The following is a 20,412-nucleotide window of genomic DNA, read 5'->3' as shown; positions in this document are numbered from 1 at the left end:
GTCATGGGCTCACATACTCCTTCCTGATACATACGAGGATATGCAATCTTGAGAACCCAATATGATATCCCCATGTCATGCTGTGCTTGGAAAAATTGTACGAGAGATCTGCACCGAGGAGATGAAGTACTACGACTCAACTCTACTACTGCTACGTGTCCCGTCTAGTAGCAATGATGTGGTCTATTATAGTCTTATTATTGTGATCTTGGGTTATGTGGTATATTTTTTCTTTATTTGCTAATGTAACCTACATGTATCCCCCACAAGTTCTACATTATCGCAACTGTGGAAAGCTGATTGGGTTGATTTGGTAAATAATTCGATGACTCAAAATGAGTTAGCAACATGGTTATGCTAAGACTTGCATATCACATCTCACCTATTGGAACAACCATATCGATCGACATGTTGCAACGTGGAGGTGGACCCTATTCATTGACTCCTATGTTCAAAATTATGTGAAATTTAACTTTGTACAAAGATGTACTTTGTTAGGTTTGAAAAGGTCTATAAGAAATATATCCACATTCTAATTATGTTTCCTCCACAGTGAGTTATTCGTTGTTGCAAAAAAAAATATAAAGACTTGCAGACGTTGTTGCGACAAATAAATAAAGATTTGCAGAATCTAACAATTTAGTTATCATGCAGCAATTGATGTGGAAATCTTGAAAAAATTCTGTATTCAAATACTTTCCAAATATACACGACTTTCCATTTTGTGGCAGTCAAAAAACACAATTTGAAATTAATTAGTATCATGAAAGAAATTAATCAGATATTTTCGAGAATATCGATCATCAATATTAATGAAAAATGAGTATGTGAGGGCTTTGTGGTCTTGTTTCTTACCGGTTGGATGTTTGACCCAAAAATAATCTTTTTAGGTGAGCCTTTTCTTGTTTGCATCTTTGTTTTGCTAGATTTAAAACACACATGAATAGGAATGCTGAGGAAATAGAATGCCATGGCACGTGGAATCCTACATAAATGAAAAAAAGACATAGGGACCAATAACAGATTTTTTATTGCACCATAGAAAATGCAGGAAATTTGTATAGAGGTTAGTACATGATAGAGTTTTCATACACACATAATTTTTTTTCAAGAGGCCTTTCTATAAGATTGTAGAGTATGGAAAGAAATCCATCGATTATTATAGAGTTCATTGCTTGGAACCAAATGGCCTCCATAAGTAGCCTCTATAGAAAAAATTTCTATGGCTTGGATTGCTACAAAATTCTTTTGAAATCCTTTAAATCGAAAAAGGGGCCTAGTGTATTCTAGTTTTCGTCCCCAAAAGTGTTGGAGGAAATCTGATATGCAAAGACAAATAGACAATAGTAGTATGTGACATTTATAGAGGACTTTGAACGTGATTGCTAAGAATTAGCTTAATTTTTAGTCGTCTCCGAGACCTTGAATTACATCGTGATTTGTACTATCCATCACATGCAACAAGGCTCGTAATTGAGATTTTCGTACTTGCACATGACGTTGCAACTGAGATTTTACTATCTACACATAGGTTGGAACTGAGAAAATTGTCATAGATCGTTGAATGGCTTCATGTTTTATTGCTAGTCATCATTAGCCACATGACTTGAAACTATGAATATGCATCGACCATTGGACTGGTTTATCCGTGCTAGCCATGAGTTGTAACGTGGTTTTTAAAGAAAATCGTCATATTTCTTGTTCAAGCCAGAGTTGTTGGGCAAGATCGATCCTTTTTTTTCTTTCTTTGAGCTTCCTACGGCTACGGCGGCCAGACCCGAGACATGGCTCTAACTAATAACAGAATCGGAGACAAAATCATAATAATCTGGTACATAGCGCATAAGTAACCACCAAGTTTAACACGGTTTCTCTAGGTTCAAAACCCGAAAGTGATTAGGCCATATACACGATTATACGTCTAGGTTCGAAAACTACAAGGCATGACCAAGTTGAACACGGTTTATGCCTAGGTTCCAAATCATCCGACTCGGTTTGGGAATTCGATTCGAAGAAGGGAAGGTGTTAATATCAGGGCCATAAAAGATCGGCTGCCGCACCGCTGTTCTCCCCACCCTGTCCAGAAGCAACAAGCAAGATGGCCCGAGCGGACGTAGATGCCGAGTTCGGGGGACTGCCGGCGGCGCCGTATAGTCGGCGGATCATCGCCGACGACTTCTTCGACGACGACGGCAAGGCCAAACGAACAGGCAAGAAATCGTATTCTACTCTCCGATCTATCTCTTCTTTCGATGTAGTTGATCTGGACTTGCTGCAAAGCGCATTGTTTTACCGCACGCACATCGAGTTCTGCGTAGGCGTGTGGCGACGAGACTAATTTGGAGTTTTTCTTTGATCCAATACACACGTACCCCGGAAGTGCTCAACTTCTCATCAGAACATTAGCCTTAATTTGTTTTCTCGAAACATATGAACTAGACTTGGGTTTCTCGAAAATGTTCAGTGTGATTTGTTTTGCCTAAATCGTCTGATCGATTTCGCCTATCGAGCAGGAACGGTGTGGACGGCGAGCGCGCACGTCATAACGGCGGTCATCGGCTCTGGGGTGCTGTCGCTGCCGTGGTCAACGGCGCAGCTCGGCTGGATTGCCGGGCCGGGGACACTGATCGTCTTCGCCGTCATCACATACTACACCTCCGTGCTCCTCACAGATTGTTACCGCAGCGATGATGCCGTCACCGGGAAGAGGAACTACACCTACACGGAAGCCGTCGAGTCCTACCTAGGAAGACGGCAGGTCTGGTTCTGTGGCCTCTGTCAGTACGTCAATCTTGTTGGAACTGCAATCGGATACACCATTACAGCATCGATCAGTGCCGCGTAAGTCTGACGAGTCACTGTACAACTTTCAATTATTTTTTCAGCTAATCGATCGATCTCATTGGTTTCGTTCTGATGATGTGGAACAGGGCTTTGTACAAGGCCAATTGCTTCCACAAGAACGGCCACTCTGCCGACTGCACCGTCTACACAACCATGTACATGGTTGTCTTCGGGATATCCCAGATCTTCTTCTCGCAGCTCCCCAACCTTAGCCAGATGGCTTGGCTGTCGATCCTCGCCGCTGTCATGTCCTTCTCCTACTCGACGATCGGCGTCGGCCTCGCATTGGCGCAGACCATATCAGGTAAACGGAGAACCTTCCCAAGATATCAACGCATTAATGCATTCCCGTTCCTTGGTAAAATACAGCTTTGAGTTTCGGCGCTGTGTTTAATTACTTATTATTCCGATTGGCAGGTCCTACTCGCAAGACAACCATTGGTGGCACTCAAATTGGGGTAGACGTTAGTTCGCCCGCCCAGAAGATATGGCTGACATTGCAAGCGCTCGGCAACATTGCATTTGCCTACTCATACTCCATGGTTCTTATAGAAATTCAGGTATGCATCGCATAAGTATTGAAACATATCTTTGACTGAAAAGAGGACGCTCTTGACTAGCTACTGCTGGTACTAATAGCTCATCTCTGGAAATACAGGACACAGTGAAGGCTCCTCCGGCCGAGAATAAGACGATGAGGAAGGCCAACCTCATGGGCGTCTCCACCACCACAGCCTTCTACATGCTCTGTGGCTGCCTCGGCTACTCGGCCTTCGGCAATGCCGCGCCGGGGAACATGCTCACCGGGTTCGGCTTCTACGAGCCCTTCTGGCTCATCGACTTCGCCAATGTCTGCATTGTCGTGCACCTTGTCGGCGCCTACCAGGTGTACTGTCAGCCCATCTACGCCGCCGTGGAGAAGTGGGCCGCAGCCCGATGGCCGAGCTCAGACTTCGTCGTCCGGCAGTACCCTGTCGCAGGTGGCAAGTTCAACTTCAACATGTTCAGACTGGTCTGGAGGACGGCGTTTGTCATCGTGAGCACCGTCCTGGCCATTTCGCTGCCCTTCTTCAACGATATCCTCGGCCTCCTTGGCGCGCTCGGGTTCTGGCCGCTCACCGTCTACTTCCCGGTGGAGATGTACATCAGCCAGAGCAAAGTGAAGAAGTACTCCAAAAAGTGGGTAGCTCTGCAGAGCCTGAGCTTCGTGTGCTTTGTGGTGACGGTGGCCGTGGCTGTCGCGTCTGTGGAGGGGATCACCCTATCGCTCAAGAACTATGTGCCATTCAAGACGAAGATGTGAACAAAATAGCTTAGTGTAGTGGGATTTCAATGGAGCTGTGTTTGATTGGTGAAACCAAGTGGGATGTAACAGAATAGTTTCAGATTTTGGGGTCACCCATATATATGTGCCTGGATAGCAAAATATATCAAATATATTCCACCCATATGTGGAACCATGTTGTAATACCAATTTGGCGGAACTGTTCGATTCCTCCTCTCTGATTCTCTCCCTCTCCCCCCAAGTCCCAAGTATGGAGATCACTTTCAGTTCAGTGTGATTTCATTAGAATTCGCTAAATAAATAACCACACATTTGGTTCAAAATATTTCAGACGCTTCAGTTGCTACATTTAAATAAAAAAAGTGATCAAAGTAATTAGCTCCCAAGGTCCTGGAGTCGGCGACCGATCAATGTGCGTGGCCTAAGAGTAATGACCAAAGTAAGTGAACTACTGGACCCTTTCAGTGGCACTTGGAACGTGGGTCTAGTCCGTGATATCTTCTGTGAGGAAGATGTAAGCACTGGTCTATCTATTCCAGTGTATGAGGATACTGAGGATGACTGGGCGTGGCATTTTGGTGATAAGGGCATTTTCAGTGTCAAGTCTGCATATAAGCTACAGAGAAATTGGCTGGAGTTCAGTTGGGACAGGAATAGAATTCGGATCCAATGCAGGCTTTTGTGTGGAAAGAGATCTGACGTGTTGAATGCACACCAAAAGTCTCGACAAACTCTTGTGGCCTATAACCTGCCGTTCCGTTTGAATCTGCAGCGCCGAGGGATGCACATTGACCCCATTTGTCCACTCTGTTAGCGCCTGAATGAAGATGGTTGTCACTTGTTTCTAAGATGCAAAACTGTCAAACATTTGTGGCGAAACTTTGGTCTGGAAAAGATCCGCAAGAACATAGTAGAGTGCAGTGACCCGAAAGATGTCATTTCTCAAATTCTGCAGCTCAGAAGGGATCTGAAGTTGCGGACCATGGCTTTGCTTTGGTGGAGATGGAACGACAGGAACAAGGTAGTTTTAGGAGAGAAGGGCAACACCGATGTGAACTTGCTGCGACTGATCATTGAACTGTTGATGATTTCCACTAGTAACAGTTCTGAACTTGGGAGCGAGCGAGTGAAGCGACGGGTGCAGGTGCTGGATCGATGCAATATGTGTACGATGTCCATCAAGCTGAATCTGCCGCATGTCTCACTGGCTTCCAATGGTCAAGTTCCTGCGGTATAAGCAAAGTTTAAGCTCATCCCAGCTAAATTCAGTAGTGCACATAAATTCAAATGATTTTAAAATTCATTTTTAATTTTGAAATTTTGTTGAACTTTAAGAGAAATTTTTGGCACTTTGAATTAAATGCAAACTGAAATATACAAACTCATTGGAACTTTAGTGATTTTTGTTGGGTGTGAAATATTTCCAAAACCGAGATTTAAAACCAACCAACTCGTCTGACAACATCTCCATGTTTTCAAACCTAGGCAGCAGCGAGGTGCCGGGTGCGTCGAGGCATCAAAGGAGGTGGCACATGGAGGTGACACCTCCATGTTCTACCAACCCCTACTTCCAAGGTCTTTGGACGCCACCTCCTCAAGCTCAGCAACACCTGCTACTTCACCCATTGGTCCAATGACGAGAGCCCGAGCCAAAAAGCACTTCAAGATGAGGTCAATTTATTCCTAAGCTCTCATGATATTCCCCTTTGCATGAATGGCTGGCTACCTCAAGCGGACGTGCTATGCATAATCAAGTGTGAGCCTCAAGCCTCGATGCACGAACGTGCACCAGTATCTTTGTTCGTCGTGGTCTAGGTGCTTCAGCTGTGGAGCACATATACATCATACAAATGACGTTGGAACAACAGGTTTTGACGCTTTGACCTGAAAATTACAACTGGGACACATATCTGCACAACACTTAATTCTACAAAAAAAAAAAATGATGGAACTCTCAACTCTGTTCATCCATTAACAGAAGGAAGTAGCCGCTGGCTAGACATCGGGCTATACATTTCAATAATGTTTATAACATGATAGATAGTACAAGCAGTTTCTTCGGAATAAGTAAGTCTCCATTCCCAAGACCTTAGCCATTATTCCTATTCAGTCTTATGTGACCTAAATTTCTATCTATATCTTGCCAGAGTATTATAGGTACAGAGCACAGCCATTATTTGCTGTACTAGAATAGGCTCCACATATGGCTCGTTCCACATCCTTGCTCATAAAATTCATAAGCTCTGGAAGATCTGTTTCAGTGAACTGTAGGTGCCTACGACTACAACTCCTACCCCAACAATGATAATAGCCACGCAAACCACCTGCTCGAACCCCAGCTTTCTGCAAGTCCTGGATCTGATCTTCAGGTAGCAAGCACATGGCAGCAGCATCGTGGCAGTGCCGCTTAGCAATGAGCCGGTGAGCGCAACGGCGTAGGCGAAGAACGGCACGACAAGTGCCACTATGGTTGTGCTGACAACCAGCGCAGTCCTGATGGAGAGGCTGGCAGCTTTGTTCTTGCCAACATGGAGACTGTCCTCAATCGCCTCTGCTATTGGAGTGACCAGCAACGCAAACTTGGTGAACGGATTGATCAGCGTGGTGTAGATGGCGATGCTGGAGCTCAAATTCCTTGATGGCAGGTTGAGCGTAATTTGGGACATCAGCGAATCACCGTACATCAAGTACCCGATCACGCCCATCAGTCCATAGCCAAGAGTGCAGATGATGAAACAGAGGAGCAACACCTGGAATTGGAAAAATAGATACAAGACGTGTTACACACTGTGATGTCATTGATCTACAGCTTTCTGTTATCGGAAAGTTTGACAGGATTCCAGTTTCCAGAACTGAAGTTGCCATTTGCAACTCCAATCAGTCAAAAAGGTTAAATTATGCTTTGACTAAGAGCATGAAAGGAAAAATTAACCATAATAGATGGACAGACTAAGATCAGTTTTAGTTTTCAACAGATGAGTAAGGTGCTACATAATGGTAATACACGCTTCCTGGTCAAACAAACACAAAAGATCAGTGAAAGAACTTCTTGTTTACTTACTGCTGGGAACATTTTTCTGTTACTCATTCCGGTGTATATCATGGGAAAAACTGCATGGCCACTGAAACAGAATGAATATAAGCTCATCGCAGTTGGAATACCGGCCCAGTTCAGAAGCACGCTTTTCTCATGGAAACCAATTCCATCAAATGCTCCCACCCATGCAACAGAGGCGATGAGAATGATGGAAGCCAAGATTCCTCCAACAGAGACATACGCAAGGGCATTCAAGCTCCGAAACCATGTCGTTGGCAAAACTAACATGCTGAAAATCAGAACGAACCCTTGCTTGCCTCCAATCTTGAGTCCAGCGACATGGAAGTTGACACTTGGAAATAATTTATCCAGGTTATCACCCTCTAATATCATGAAATCAATTGCCACAAGGTACAGCTCCAGGTACATGAATATTGCAACTATGATTCTTCCTTTCCGGCCAAAAGCTAGCTCACCTATATCAGGATATGTCTTAACAAGGGAGCTTGAATCTATGCATCTTTGTAGGAGAATCCCAGTGTAGAAGCAGATAACAGCTATAGTTGTGAAGATAAGTACGCTCAACCATCCTCCTTGAGACAATGCATAAGGAATGGATAATATTCCAACCCCTACAAAATAGAAAGTTAATACTGCAAGTTAGCTAGGTTAAAGAGCAGATATGAGACAGAATGATTAATTGGATAGATATAGCGGACTTATCCAATCTGAAGCTTGAACAAGACAGAAAGAGCGGAAGAAACCTGAGAGAGCATTAACTCCATTGAAGCAAGTTTTGAAGAAGCTCGTCCCAGACTTTGGAGTACTGGCATCCATCACAAACTACAAGTGCTGTTGGACTACACCATGCTCATTACCTTGCCTTTTAAAGAGAAGGGTGGTGCATGAAGTTAGCATTAGCACTAGCACTAGCAAAGCACTTTCTTGTGATAATTGACTAGATGTCCATTTCTAAGAAAAGAAGGGAGATAAAATGCAAAAAATAAAGCACGGATCATTTATTGCATGGGCGACAAAGTGGATCTGTCCAATGTATGTTGAGTTTCAACAACAGATACGTACTGAAGCCTGAGGATCTGAAGATAAATATCCAGATATTAAGGAAGGAAACACGCTCATCCAAAATGCATGCAACAACCATGCTAAAAGCAGGGAAACACGTAAAGTTGCTCCGTCTTCTAATATGCTTGATTTGCCTTGGTTCAAATTATGCGAATAACTAAGATATTGATAGGACCAAACTTTTGAACATCTGCCTATATGCAGTCTGTTGTCCTTTCTTTTGGATTATAAAATACAGATATCTTTAAAGGTGGCCGTTAATTTGATACTTCCTAACTGTACGCAGGAATACGTGCGATGTCATTGTGCAAGAAGAATATTCTGCATAAACACCATGCTGTAATGTATATATATGAGTTCTCGGAGGTAGGAACAGTGATAGAAAATGCAGTTAGCTAAGAACTGTATACATTAGAGAGAGAAAATGGATATATACTGAAAAGACAAGCAATATCCTTCATAAGAAACTCTAACTTCCATTCGTAATTTTTTTTGAGGACTACCTTCATTCATAAATTATAATCCACAATGATATCATGACTACACTCTACAATTATTGAAAAAATAAATGTTAGTGAACATATATTACTGCAAATTGGGACCCTCGTTGGTCAAGGTGGCGGCGACGTGATGTGTGCAGCCAAAAGACCAGGGTTCAATCCCCAGCCCTGGTGTGTACTCCTGAAGAGCATTGTGTCAGATAGAAATACTGACAATAATGAGCACAAATGAATGAAGAAATCATGGAACGAGACTCTGGATTTGTATCGAAGATTACATAAGCTTAACCGTAACCCTGACTAGATTGACTTCTCAACATATCATGCATACATTGCTATCCTCTACATTCAAAGATGTGGTCGAACATATATCTAGCACACTAATCTGATGTCATGCCATTATATAAAGTGTAAAACAGAGAGAAGACCGAAATCGCAGCATCCAACAGAAACGTAAGTGAGAAAGGGATTATTCTCTTAAAGGAGCTGAAAAACTGGTTAATTGGTTAGGCAATAATGTTCTGAAATGACCTTCCTATGCAGGAAAGAGTAAGAACCCTGTACAGACAGAATAAAAACCGTGTTGAGCACTATATTTAATTATTATTTAAATGATAAAACGGAATTATGAAGCACTATGTGCTTCATTTAAATCATTACATACCTGTACTAAGCAGACTGATGACAGAAGATGGTAGATGTGGCCAGAACCTGCTCATCTTTAATAATGACATGACACTTCCCACTATGTGATGTCTCCATTCTGATGGTAACAAAAGTTCAGTGCACCAAACAAATATGGAAATGGCACAACCCTAAATATTTCTGCTACCGTGTTGCAGCTAGCCCTAGTGAATACATAAAACATCGCCGCTCCACTAAATTATGCCTATTCTGCAGCTGGTGGGAACATATCAAATAATGAGTGCCAAAAAATAATATAACATAATTCTTTGTTGCACGGTCTGTGGAGCAATAGCGTATTTATATCAAGCAGATGAAAAGCATACCACTTTATGAGATAATATTTAAGCCACATGGGTGTGCTCTTGAAAGGTCCTAGACCAAGTATATAAAACACATTTTCTGAAGATTCTAAACGTAAGCACTTGAAAAGTCATTCTCTGTTACTCATTGAACAATGAAAAATACAAGTGGTGTCCCAAAAGTAGATAACTACAGAATTTTTAACAACAAACCTACATGAAATCCGGCGAAAATGTAGGGAGGGGGGATTTTATTTGTCCACTGGAAACACATCCTTTTTTTTGAAAATCCATAAAATATCAAGATATAGTGTATCAAAAAAATCATATAATTTCATGGACTTAGTAAACAATTACACATAAATTTATGTAAAACTTTAGAATCTTGGTATATCATATTAGTTCCTCATATCAAGAATTCAGTATACAAGAAAGACAAGTTGACAGTCTTAGCATATACGAGGAGTGCAAAGTATGGCAGTGTGCCTTTTCTGGTTCTTGATATCAGGATGAATTTCACATCAAAGTTACATTACATGTGTATCATGTAAAAAATCATACCATCCATGAATAATTAGTATTTTTTTAACATTTGCATCATTCACTTTTTGCCATTGGGGAGTGGACTCCCTTGGGCACCGATCAGTTCTCGAAAGTTGATGGAGAGGGTTCTTTGTTAGAGATTAAGACCGGAGCATGAGAAAATCCATATTATAAGTTTTCCCATGCAGAGATTTGAAATTGATAGGTTCTAAAGCACTCCTAGGTGACACAAGAAATGACACATTGGTCTTTGTCATGGTAGCCTCCTGAGTCTTGTCTACCAGTAAAGTTAGTTCATGTGGTCCAACGTATATCCTATGGAATCTAAAAGTAAGGACAGATACAATCTCAGCGACCACAAGTTGTTAGTTGGGTACTTCCGCACGTATCAGCTCAGTATCACTTTGATCGTAAGTAAAAGCTAAAGCACCCCCGTTGTGGAGCTGCCCATCACTTACCTGGGCATTCCCCTCACCATCAGGCGTCCCACGAGAGCTCAGATGCAGCCCGTGATCGACCGTGTTGCGGCAAAACTGCCCACCTGGAAGGCGCACCTGATGGACAAGGCCGGGCGGCTGAAACTGATAAGGTCCGTGCTCAGTGCGATCCCCATTCACCAGCTCCTCGTCTACGCCCCGGACAAGAAGACGCTGCACCTCAGCGAAAAGATACAGCGAGGCTTCCTCTGGGCTGGGGCGCTGGGCGCAAGGAGGCCCATGGCGGCAACTGCCATGAACTGGGGCCGGGTTTGTCGTCCCATCGGCCGCGGCGTCCTAAACCTGGACAAGGCTGGCATCGCTCTTCGCCTTCGCTGGCTTTGGTTCAGCCGAATGGACCCGAGCAGGGCTTGGTAGGGCCTTGACCTGCAATTCTCGGACGTGGAACGCGCGCTGTTCTTCGCCTCGACGACCATGGCCCTCGGCGACGGACGCACGGCGTTATTCTGGGAAGATCGCTGGCTGGGCGGGCGCTCCATCAGCGATATTGCTCCCCACCTGTACGCGTGCATCCCCAAACGCAGACGCCGCATCAGGACGATCGCTGATGGCCTGCTCAGCCACTCCTGGGCGCACGACATCCATGACACGATTGGGATTCCAGAGATCGGCGAGTACCTACTGCTTTGGCGACAGCTCGAGCCCGTGGAACTATCCAACCAGGCCGACACCCTCACCTGGAAGTGGAACGACAGCGGAACCTACTCCGCCAAGTCCTGCTACAACGCCATGTTCCAGGGATCGACCCTCTGCAGCGCCTGGAAGCTTACCTGGCGCACCTGGGCCCCCCAGCGTGTCAAATTCTTCCATTGGTTAGCCAACCTGGACCGATGATGGACGGCCGCACGCCTGCAACGCCGGGGACTTCAGCACCACCCTCGCTGCCTCCTTTGTGATAAGGAGATGGAGTCCATGCAGCACCTCCTGACAGGAAGCTGCTTCTCCCAGCAGGTTTGGTTCGAGGTTCTAACCTGGTTGCGCGCTACCTGCAACCCCCCGGAACGTGATGACTCGCTCCAGACTTGGTGGCACAGAGAACGACGGACCTCCCCTACGCCCAGCCACAAGGGCCTGGCCTCCATCACCCTGCTCATCCCCTGGATGCTTTGGAAGCACCGGCAACGATTGCGTGTTCAATGGAGCTCAACCTCCATCAGCACCGTCGTCAACAACATCACGGAGGAGGCTGCCTTATGGGCAAGGGCAGGAGCGCAAGGGCTACGCCTGATCCTCCCTCAGACTTGGGATGTATCCCCCTGTTTTATCGCTTTTTGTTCCCTCTGTGTTGTATCGTCTCTTAGGGGGGGGGGGGGGGGGGGGGGCATGTAACCATAAACCTTCTTTCTATCCAATGAAATGAAACGCAAAGGCTTTTTGCGTTTTCTCGAAAAAAAAGAAGCTAAAGCACACATTTGCGCCTGCATTAAAGCTCACATACAAATTATATTTTAAAAACAAGAGAACATTTTGCAAGCAACTTCATTCAGCATTTCCTTTGCATAGCATAAAGTTTGGTGTCCGGCCGTGGAAGTGGAAGTTGGTTAAATAGTAATATTACAGAGTAGCAGAAAAATTACGACCACGAAAGAGATATCGGTTACCACAATTGCCATGAAATATAAATTCAGCTCTTTGGGAAGATTGGAGCTGTAACAGAGCGATGGTAAAAGAAGTGTAAATATCACAAGACAATAAAACTGTGTGCTCAATTTAAAATGAATATCCCAACAGGATATAACACCAAAAATATGAAAGCTAGCCAAAGTTGATGGAGGCTGTAGCACCAAAGAACTGATCATGATTAGATGTCCTTTAACGGAAAAGTTACTGTACAAGTAGCACAAGATGCTGGATGAAAAGAAGTATCTTAACTTTTTCTCAAAGGTAAGTAGGTTTTTTGTGTTTTGTTCCTACATTTTTAAAATTAAGGCCATGTAAAGAATGCAGGAGATTTTTGTATGAAAAAATATAATACCCTCACAAATTGTACAACAAAACCTAGCAAATTCTTCGTGAGATTCCAGAATATTATTTTTGGGCAGAACTGAGCATAGAAAAATAGTATTTCAAGGTCTTCTGAATCTATTCAAGTAGTAAGTGCAGAGGTCGGATATCCCCTTTCTAGATAAAAATTCAAGTGTAGTTAAGTATTGTGCTTTCTGTAACAGAGAATAGTGGTGACTGGTATCACGTACAATATGTTCTTCAAGAGTAGAATAAGACATTAGCCAATAAAATAAGAAGAAAATGCATAAGATGCAACGACATGCTAACAATAAGGACTTAGGAAATCAGGATTCAGAAGAACCAGGTCAAGCCATAACTTTGCCTACCTACATTCAATGCAACTATCCCTTTATTTTCTGGTGGAAAGGCGGATCATGGGAAAAAACATGCAAATCATCCTTATGTTAGCCAATTTGAAACAAGATAGACAACATGAGTGGACAAGTTCAGATATATCCTGATAATGGTTTTTTTCCTTCTGGTAGAAAGGTGGAGCTGGAACATAAAAAAAATATTACAAGACATAACGTGATTAGAACGAGATAGACAACCTGAACTGGATGGAGAAGATCAGATTCATATCCTAATCATGGGAGACCCACGGAAGCCCCAACATATTTTAGAGGGAAAACTCAAAAGTGTAGGCCAAGGGGACGAGAAGCATGGACGCGCACCTACTCAGCAAGCACTGCTGGTTGCTGGGCAAAGCCATGGTGCCCAACACAAGTGCCACTGAAATCTTTCGCGCTGTCCCTCGCAGTGTCTCCCTCCATGCTCGACTCTATCCGAACTTTTGCCGGTTCCTCTCAGATTTTAAATCCTTCAAGAGTCCCAGCGTGTGAGACTCTGAACCGGGCGAATTACCTACCACGTACCACACGCTCGCCCACACATTGTGCATCGCCACTATGATTCGGCAAAGAATTGTGCTGGTGGAGTGGAGGACAGCATTCTGATGTCCTGGCCGGCCAATGAACTGAATACTTACCAGTTACCATTCTGTCCATTCAGTTGCCGCCGATGCCCCGGTTCCGGCATCGCTTGCGAAGTGCCCTGGCCTGAAATACCCACCGCCCGGAGCCGCTGATGGTGGCCGCGCGGCGACGTCGACCAGCAGCGGCACCAGCGCGGCGACATCCCCCCTCGAGACCTAAAAAACGCAGGCGACAGTAGTGTCAGACCCAGAGCCCAGAGGACTGAACCATGAGTTAGCCACCCATCAACTCACGAGAGGCAATTCACTGATGCGAGGGGCAGGGATCTCCGTATAGTCGCCGCCAGAGGTGGCCGTGGCCGACGCAGCACGCCGCCACGCCGCACCAGTCATCTCGAAGGCTTTGAAGAGCACCACGCCATGCGACGGAGACTCTCGGCCGCGGCAGAGAAAAGACCAGTACGGGAAGGCCCGGCCCGGCCCAACCCAAGGACCCATGGTCCAGCACACAGGATGGCAATTAGCACCTGCAGTGGTCGTGCATGGGCCGGCCCATTCAGTATTCTTTTTCACGCTTTTTCCTGTTTTATTTCGGTTTTTTTTTGTTTTGTTTCTTTTTTTTTGTTTCCGTATTTTTTCTGTCTCTTTTCGTTTTTTCATGTTTTCTTTTTGGCAAAAGCTAGACTACAACCGGATATAAAAATGCAAACTATCAACCGCTTTTGGAGTCGTCCGGTGCACTTAAGTGATCAAATCCCGCGCTTTCAATCATATAGCAAAAATATTTCACGTGTAGCTATTTTCTCTAGGATAACGCTGAGCGTCCCCCGGGGGATTAGAAGCCTGATCCCCCGCCTCCTCCGTTCGACATGTGTCCTCCGGGCCACCAGGTATAGGGAGAAAATTCACAGCCCTCGCCCAAAGAAAAAAAGCAACCGCTAGGTCCCGTGTTCTCTCTCAGGTTGCCCCCGACCCCATCACGATGGGAACCCTGAACGCCATCCAACTCCGGCGAGGTCCGGTCGCAGGCCCGCCGTCCAACTCCGGCGAGGTCCGGTCGCAGCAACGCCCCACAACCATGGCAGCAGCGCTGCCCGTCGTGGGTAGCAAGGCCGCACACCCATAGTAGCAAGCGGCGTCGCCGCTTGTAGCAAAGCACATTTACCATCGTAGCAACTGGCGCCCGCTGCTTGTAGCAGAGCGCCATCGCTATTGTAGCAAGCGCCGCCCGCCGCTTGTAGCAGAGCGCCATCGCCATTGTAGCAAGCGCCGCCGCCGGCCAGCACGTAGCACCATTGTCGGCCGCACGTAATGCCGCCGCCGACCTGTGGTAGCAAACCCCCGATGCCAATGTAGCAAATCCCCGCCGCCGCTGTAGCAAGCGCCGGCGGCGGCGGCTATGGTGGAAAGTCCCTGCCTCCGTTGTAGCAAACGCCGCCACCGACCGTGGTAGCAAATCCCCGCCGCGGTTGTAGCAAGCGCCACCGCAACTTGTAGCAAATCTAGCTGCGGCTCGTGGCCTGAGACGGTGGCCATCGACGACCCTGTTTCTATGGCCATGGCGGAGGGGCGGAGGGGCGGAGCATGGCGTGGAGATGGGGAGGGCAGGGGCCAGAGTGGTACACCCAGGGGGTGGTAGAGAGAAAGTGGTCCGGAGAGGTCGCCGCCGGTGCCGGTGCCGGAGGCACGTCGACGGCTGTGGGGAGAGTGGGAAAATTAATGGCGTTGAGGTGGGGAATTATCTGGTCGGGGAGTTGGGAGAGATAAACGAGTGGAGCAGAGCAACGATGAAGAGATAAAATCTGAGGTGGGTCCCACGCACAATGCCTCCGTGGGCATAAAGTTGTGGACGCGTGGCGTTCCCTGGAGGCGGAGGATGGAACGCGCACGATCCCCCGGGGGAAGCAAAGCGTTTTCCTTTTCTCTATGTATGTAACAACAATTTGCAACATATTTTTCTGTAAACAGTAAAAACAAGCAAATGTATGGGAAAATATTGTAGCACTTTAAACATGCTCATGTAGCAAAAAAATACAGTATGTAGCAAATCCCTCTTTGCTTCGAGCAAAATCAAAAAATCATGTTAACAATCTCCAACAAAAAGAACCAACACATCAAACATGTTTTGCCTAACTCAACAAACATTATGAGAACACGCAAGTAACATTTGAGCAGTTTCTCGGTACCATATACACAGAAATCATTGTAGCAATTTACTCATACTTACATATAAAAAACTATGTATACATGTAGCAGATCGCAATGCAGTATGTAGCATCAACAAAAATCCGCTAAAAATGGTGTGCTAGCGACCATGGAGAAACCAACGTGGCCTATTTGAGCTTGCTGACGACCAATCCGCCACACCAGAGGTCAACCAGAGACAAAATCAAGTGAATCTCCTGAATCACCTACCAATCTGCCAGGTTGGAGGTAGTCGGAGCCAAATTGAGTCAAAATCCATACAAATACGCTCGTAGATGTCGTCCTCATCAGAACCGGTGACAAGTGAAGAGCTCGTCATCCATTGAGAAGCAGGCTAGCGGCCGAGGACGAATGAGTCGGCCGAACCTTGTGGGGAGGAGGAGCAACAGCCGCACAGATGGAGGAGCAGCGGTTGTCGACGAGAAGGCGAAGGAGTAGTAGTGGTGCCAGTGCGGGTGGAAGAGCAGCGGAGGTGGCTGGCATGTGCGGAGAGCGACAGTCGCTGACGAATGGGGAGGAGATGTTGGTGGCGCGGCTAAACACCTCGAGCGGCTGCAACTAATAGAGAGAGATGTGAAAGAGATATGCTCGTTAGGGAGACATGTGAGCAAACCGACTAATCCAAGTTAGAATTTTCTTTCTTTTCCCGTATTTAATTACTTTTATTTTTACTCGGTAAAATTTATGTTAAAAATCATGAACATTTTTTAATTGGGACCTTTTCTGTCCAATTAAAAAAATGAATCCTTGTTTAAATTATGTACACTTTTATAAAAGTTAACATTTTCATATTTGAACATTTTTATTATATGAATATTTTTATCGAGTGAACAAATTTTCAAATTTGAACCAATTTTATCGAGTGAACAATTTTCAGAATTGTGGGCATTTTCTTTTGAACCCATCAACATATTTTCTTCAAAGCATAAACCCCTTTTCCCATAAAATGACAAGGGAAATAGTTTTTTAAGACAAGATTTTTTCATCAGATAAACCTTTATTTAACATTGGTGAAGACTTTTTAAATACAGGATGAACCACTTTTTCTTATATGTGAACATTTTCATGTTTTTTAATTGATACTTTGTACTATAAAAAATTTAGCTAATAAATTTACTAGAAATTTGGAAAAAAAATCAAGAAACATATATGGGATGCCTTCCCCTGCGGTTTTTCTTAAAACATTCATGCATCAGTTTCTTTTCTAGTAGAAGCACATTCCCACGCGAGCATGTCGGAGTGATCATTGTGTATGTTGCCTGAAGTCCACCTATATGGCCTTGCGGATAGAAGCAAGTTACACGAGCGAGTCAGGGATCGAACTTGCTGCAATCAATACAGAGTGTGATGGGTGAATGGGTTGACCTCGTTGAAACTCCAAGTGTAGAGTGTTGTGTTAGCGAAGTATTTTTCCCACAAGGGTGACTCAAGGGTTTATATTGAATTCTTAGAGAATTAGACAAAGAGTATTTTCTTCTCTCTTCTTCTAGCAATCCTGCAAGTAAAATAAAAGCTTTGTGTCCCCAACTTCACCGTGGGGTTGTCAAGCACAAGGTTAAGCCTTGTGTCCCCAACTTCACCGTAGGGTTGTCAAGCACAAGGTTTCGTGTAAGTAAATAAAACACAACTTAAAATAAAACAAATAAAACTAGAAAAAATAAAATAACTAAGTAAAAAAACTATAAAGGGGTTGATTGTTTTTTGTGTTTTGGATGCAAATAAGAAAAGTAAATATATTTGTTTTTTCGGATTAAAATAGTGTTGCAAGTAGAAAACAAGATAAAAGCAATATAAAGGTGGTTCTTATATAAAAATTGGACCGAGGTTGATGGGTTCACTTGACTATTCTCTGTTTTAAGTTGTAGCGAACAAATAGTAATCATCAATGAGATATGAGGATGCAGAACAAAAACATGAGTAAGATACGCATTCATATGGGCATCACGTCCTAACATATAGATGATGCAACACATATCTCTTATACTTCACAATAAAAAGAAAACTCCATGCAGTCTTGTATTAAGAATCAACAGAGTATAGCCATAAGTACTTTGACATGATGTTTGAATATCAAATATGCTACCTTGACCAAACAAGATATCACTTTTGTCACGTGACGAACATAGCACTTGCATTCACTTTATCCCTAGTGAGGTAGCAAAAGAAATGGAAAAGCCATAATAGATCATGAATTTGTTTTCACTATTCAATCACTAAAACCATGTTACTCCATCTAATGCACACAACACCCCATACATGCTCTTGCATATATGTTGGATCAGAACAAATACTTAAGAATGGGGTACATAATATGCATCTATCAATACATCTTACACATGATACGCTCAAATCTCGTAGCACAATATCATAGAATAAGGATCCACCATATAAGTATTACAGATATGGCCATAATCATGTGAGGCATCTCATATGGCACTAAGAACTATGAAGAACGTGAGAGAATTAGATCAAGATACTGCCACAAACCCGTAGTCCAGAGGTGGACTACTTTCCCTTGATCATGGTGATGATGATGAAGACGTTGGAGAAGGCGGAGATCCCTCCAGCGGAGTTTCCCCCTCCAACCTGTTGCAGCCTCTGTTTTCGTGTTTTTGTCTTTCTGCGGCTCTCTCCTCCTGAGAACTCTCCGGGGCCATATATATAGTGATTTTTGGATCACAATACGGCAGTGGGCAAAAAGATCACGCGATTTGGACGATCAACGGCCGAAAGAGGTTAGATGGTGCGCCTGACATGTTTGGGTACGCCACCTAGGCTCTTTTGGGCCTCGGGCTCTTCCAGGTGAGGTTCCAGTGCCCAGGGTGCTTCTCCCAATGAAAATACGGCGCTCCAAAAATCTCAGGTCAATTTGACTCCGTATAGGTCTCTGAAAGTGAAAAATACACAAAACAGGGGTTTCCTATTTTGCAGAGTTATAAACCAAATAAAGGGGGTCATTGGTAAATCCCCATAAGTCAATGTAAAAAAGATGGTATTATCATCATATATGTTGAAAATATGTGGAATTTCAATATGATAAAGGACAAAGTTCATGTTTGCATTTTACATGCATCACATGTGTGGGAGAGTTTCATAAAAAGATGATCACATAAAGCCATCTCATATTTCATCGTGAATAACCACTGCAATGATTGTAAGAAAGCCACTCCGATCTCTCACAATTAAGGGTTTCTCCATGGATATTGATATGAGTTTGTGAATATCTCCTTATCCCCCCTTGACCATAAGAATAGCACGCCGTCACATTCTATCACGTAGCATCGTACATACTACCACATGTCTAAACATAATTCCCTCTCTAGTCCTGAAGGCAAATATTACATGGTCAACTTCATCTAATATCTAGAGATAAAACCAACACATAATCATGAATCAAAGTTATAAATCATCTTTGTTTCATATCATAATATTGCTAGGTGTAAGGGTACATTTCCCCTATGTGTGGTTTTGGTAATTAATGACAATCCCTATGGACTAATGTTTTCATTGAGTTTATATGAAGGAATATTCCATAGGTACTACTTGTTCTCCATGTGTTGGATTCAAGTATGGATGCCATGAAGATAAAGGTATACCTTGTGTATTGGCATCAAGATCATCGGTTTGAAGATACATATGTGATATGATCAAGAAGAAGAAATGAAGATGGAGTTCTTATGTGGACGAACCTTGGGGAGCTTTCTTATTTTTAGAGCACTATATTTCTCTTATCATGATATCTTTGTTTGTCCAATTGGATCTTTGATTGCTTGCTTTACTTGTTGAAGCTCATTTCACCATGTTATCTTTTTGCAATCTTTGATCCTCAATATAGTTTGACTTCCTTCAAGTATTCATCATTGGATATGTGCACTTGATTCCACTCAAATTATGAGAAGTGCACACTTTGGGGAGGAACTCACATTATATTGGCCTTCTAAATTTTTCACCCATTTTGACAATCGATGCCAATGGGGGAGAAGTTTAGAGGGTTTAAGGGAATGGTTTTATACTTAAGCTTGGTTTGTGCTTAAGTGTTTTGCCTCTCATGCATTCCATATTTATATGTCTTGCATGGTTGTATATATATAGTGGAAACTATCCCAAAGGTTAATCTTGGCAATATATGCAATGAATTCATGTTCATCACACGTGCATACATTGTGGGGGAGTTTTCTCTATATATATTGGTTCTACTCACATCCATTGCATTTGTTGTAGTTGTGTGAGTAGAGACGGTTTTGATATGGGCTAGTAGCTTTGTGTTACTTGACCATATCAAATACAACCTCTTGTATACAACTTATTCTCGGATAAGTTGAGTACTTGTTTCTAATATTCATTATATAAACCCTCTTATTGTGGTTGTCATCAATTACCAAAATGGGGGAGATTGTAAGGGTACATTGCCCCTATGTGTGGTTTTGGTAATTAATGACAACCCCTATGGACTAATGTTTTCATTGAGTTTATATGAAGGAATATTCCATA

The 20,412-nt window shown here is 43.7% G+C and overlaps 3 protein-coding genes across 4 annotated transcripts; 2 read left to right on the top strand and 1 right to left on the bottom strand.

Annotated features, from left to right (window-relative positions):
• Nucleotides 1–1,915: 1,915 nt before the first annotated feature.
• Nucleotides 1,916–4,242, top strand: LOC127317564 (amino acid permease 6). Its single transcript, XM_051348127.2, has 5 exons — nucleotides 1,916–2,210; nucleotides 2,514–2,841; nucleotides 2,931–3,148; nucleotides 3,262–3,404; nucleotides 3,503–4,242. The coding sequence occupies exons 1-5, from the start codon at nucleotides 2,099–2,101 to the stop codon at nucleotides 4,145–4,147; spliced, it is 1,446 nt and encodes a 481-aa protein (XP_051204087.1). The 5' UTR covers nucleotides 1,916–2,098; the 3' UTR covers nucleotides 4,148–4,242.
• Nucleotides 4,243–6,100: 1,858 nt separating this feature from the next.
• Nucleotides 6,101–11,110, bottom strand: LOC127317565 (amino acid transporter AVT1I). 2 transcript variants are annotated; one of them, XM_071823106.1, is made up of 5 exons: nucleotides 9,414–11,110; nucleotides 8,839–8,930; nucleotides 7,931–8,049; nucleotides 7,191–7,798; nucleotides 6,101–6,879 (listed from the first exon to the last, which is right to left on the bottom strand). In XM_071823106.1, exons 3-5 carry the CDS (start codon nucleotides 8,001–8,003, stop codon nucleotides 6,364–6,366), a joined length of 1,197 nt encoding a protein of 398 aa, XP_071679207.1. In that variant the 5' UTR covers nucleotides 8,004–8,049; nucleotides 8,839–8,930; nucleotides 9,414–11,110; the 3' UTR covers nucleotides 6,101–6,363. The 2 variants fall into 2 exon arrangements, with proteins under 2 accessions (XP_071679207.1, XP_051204088.1); XM_051348128.2 differs by having other exon boundaries at nucleotides 7,931–9,307.
• A 79-nt stretch (nucleotides 11,111–11,189) lies between these two features.
• LOC139833578 (uncharacterized) lies at nucleotides 11,190–11,609 on the top strand. The gene has a single exon (XM_071823890.1). The coding sequence runs from the start codon at nucleotides 11,190–11,192 to the stop codon at nucleotides 11,607–11,609; it is 420 nt and encodes a 139-aa protein (XP_071679991.1).
• Nucleotides 11,610–20,412: the final 8,803 nt, after the last annotated feature.

This window comes from Lolium perenne, chromosome 7, assembly GCF_019359855.2.
Source record: "Lolium perenne isolate Kyuss_39 chromosome 7, Kyuss_2.0, whole genome shotgun sequence".
NCBI classification, from domain to species: domain Eukaryota; kingdom Viridiplantae; phylum Streptophyta; class Magnoliopsida; order Poales; family Poaceae; genus Lolium; species Lolium perenne.
The sequence above is the reverse complement of the archived record's forward strand: the minus strand, read 5'-3'. Positions and strand labels throughout refer to the sequence as shown.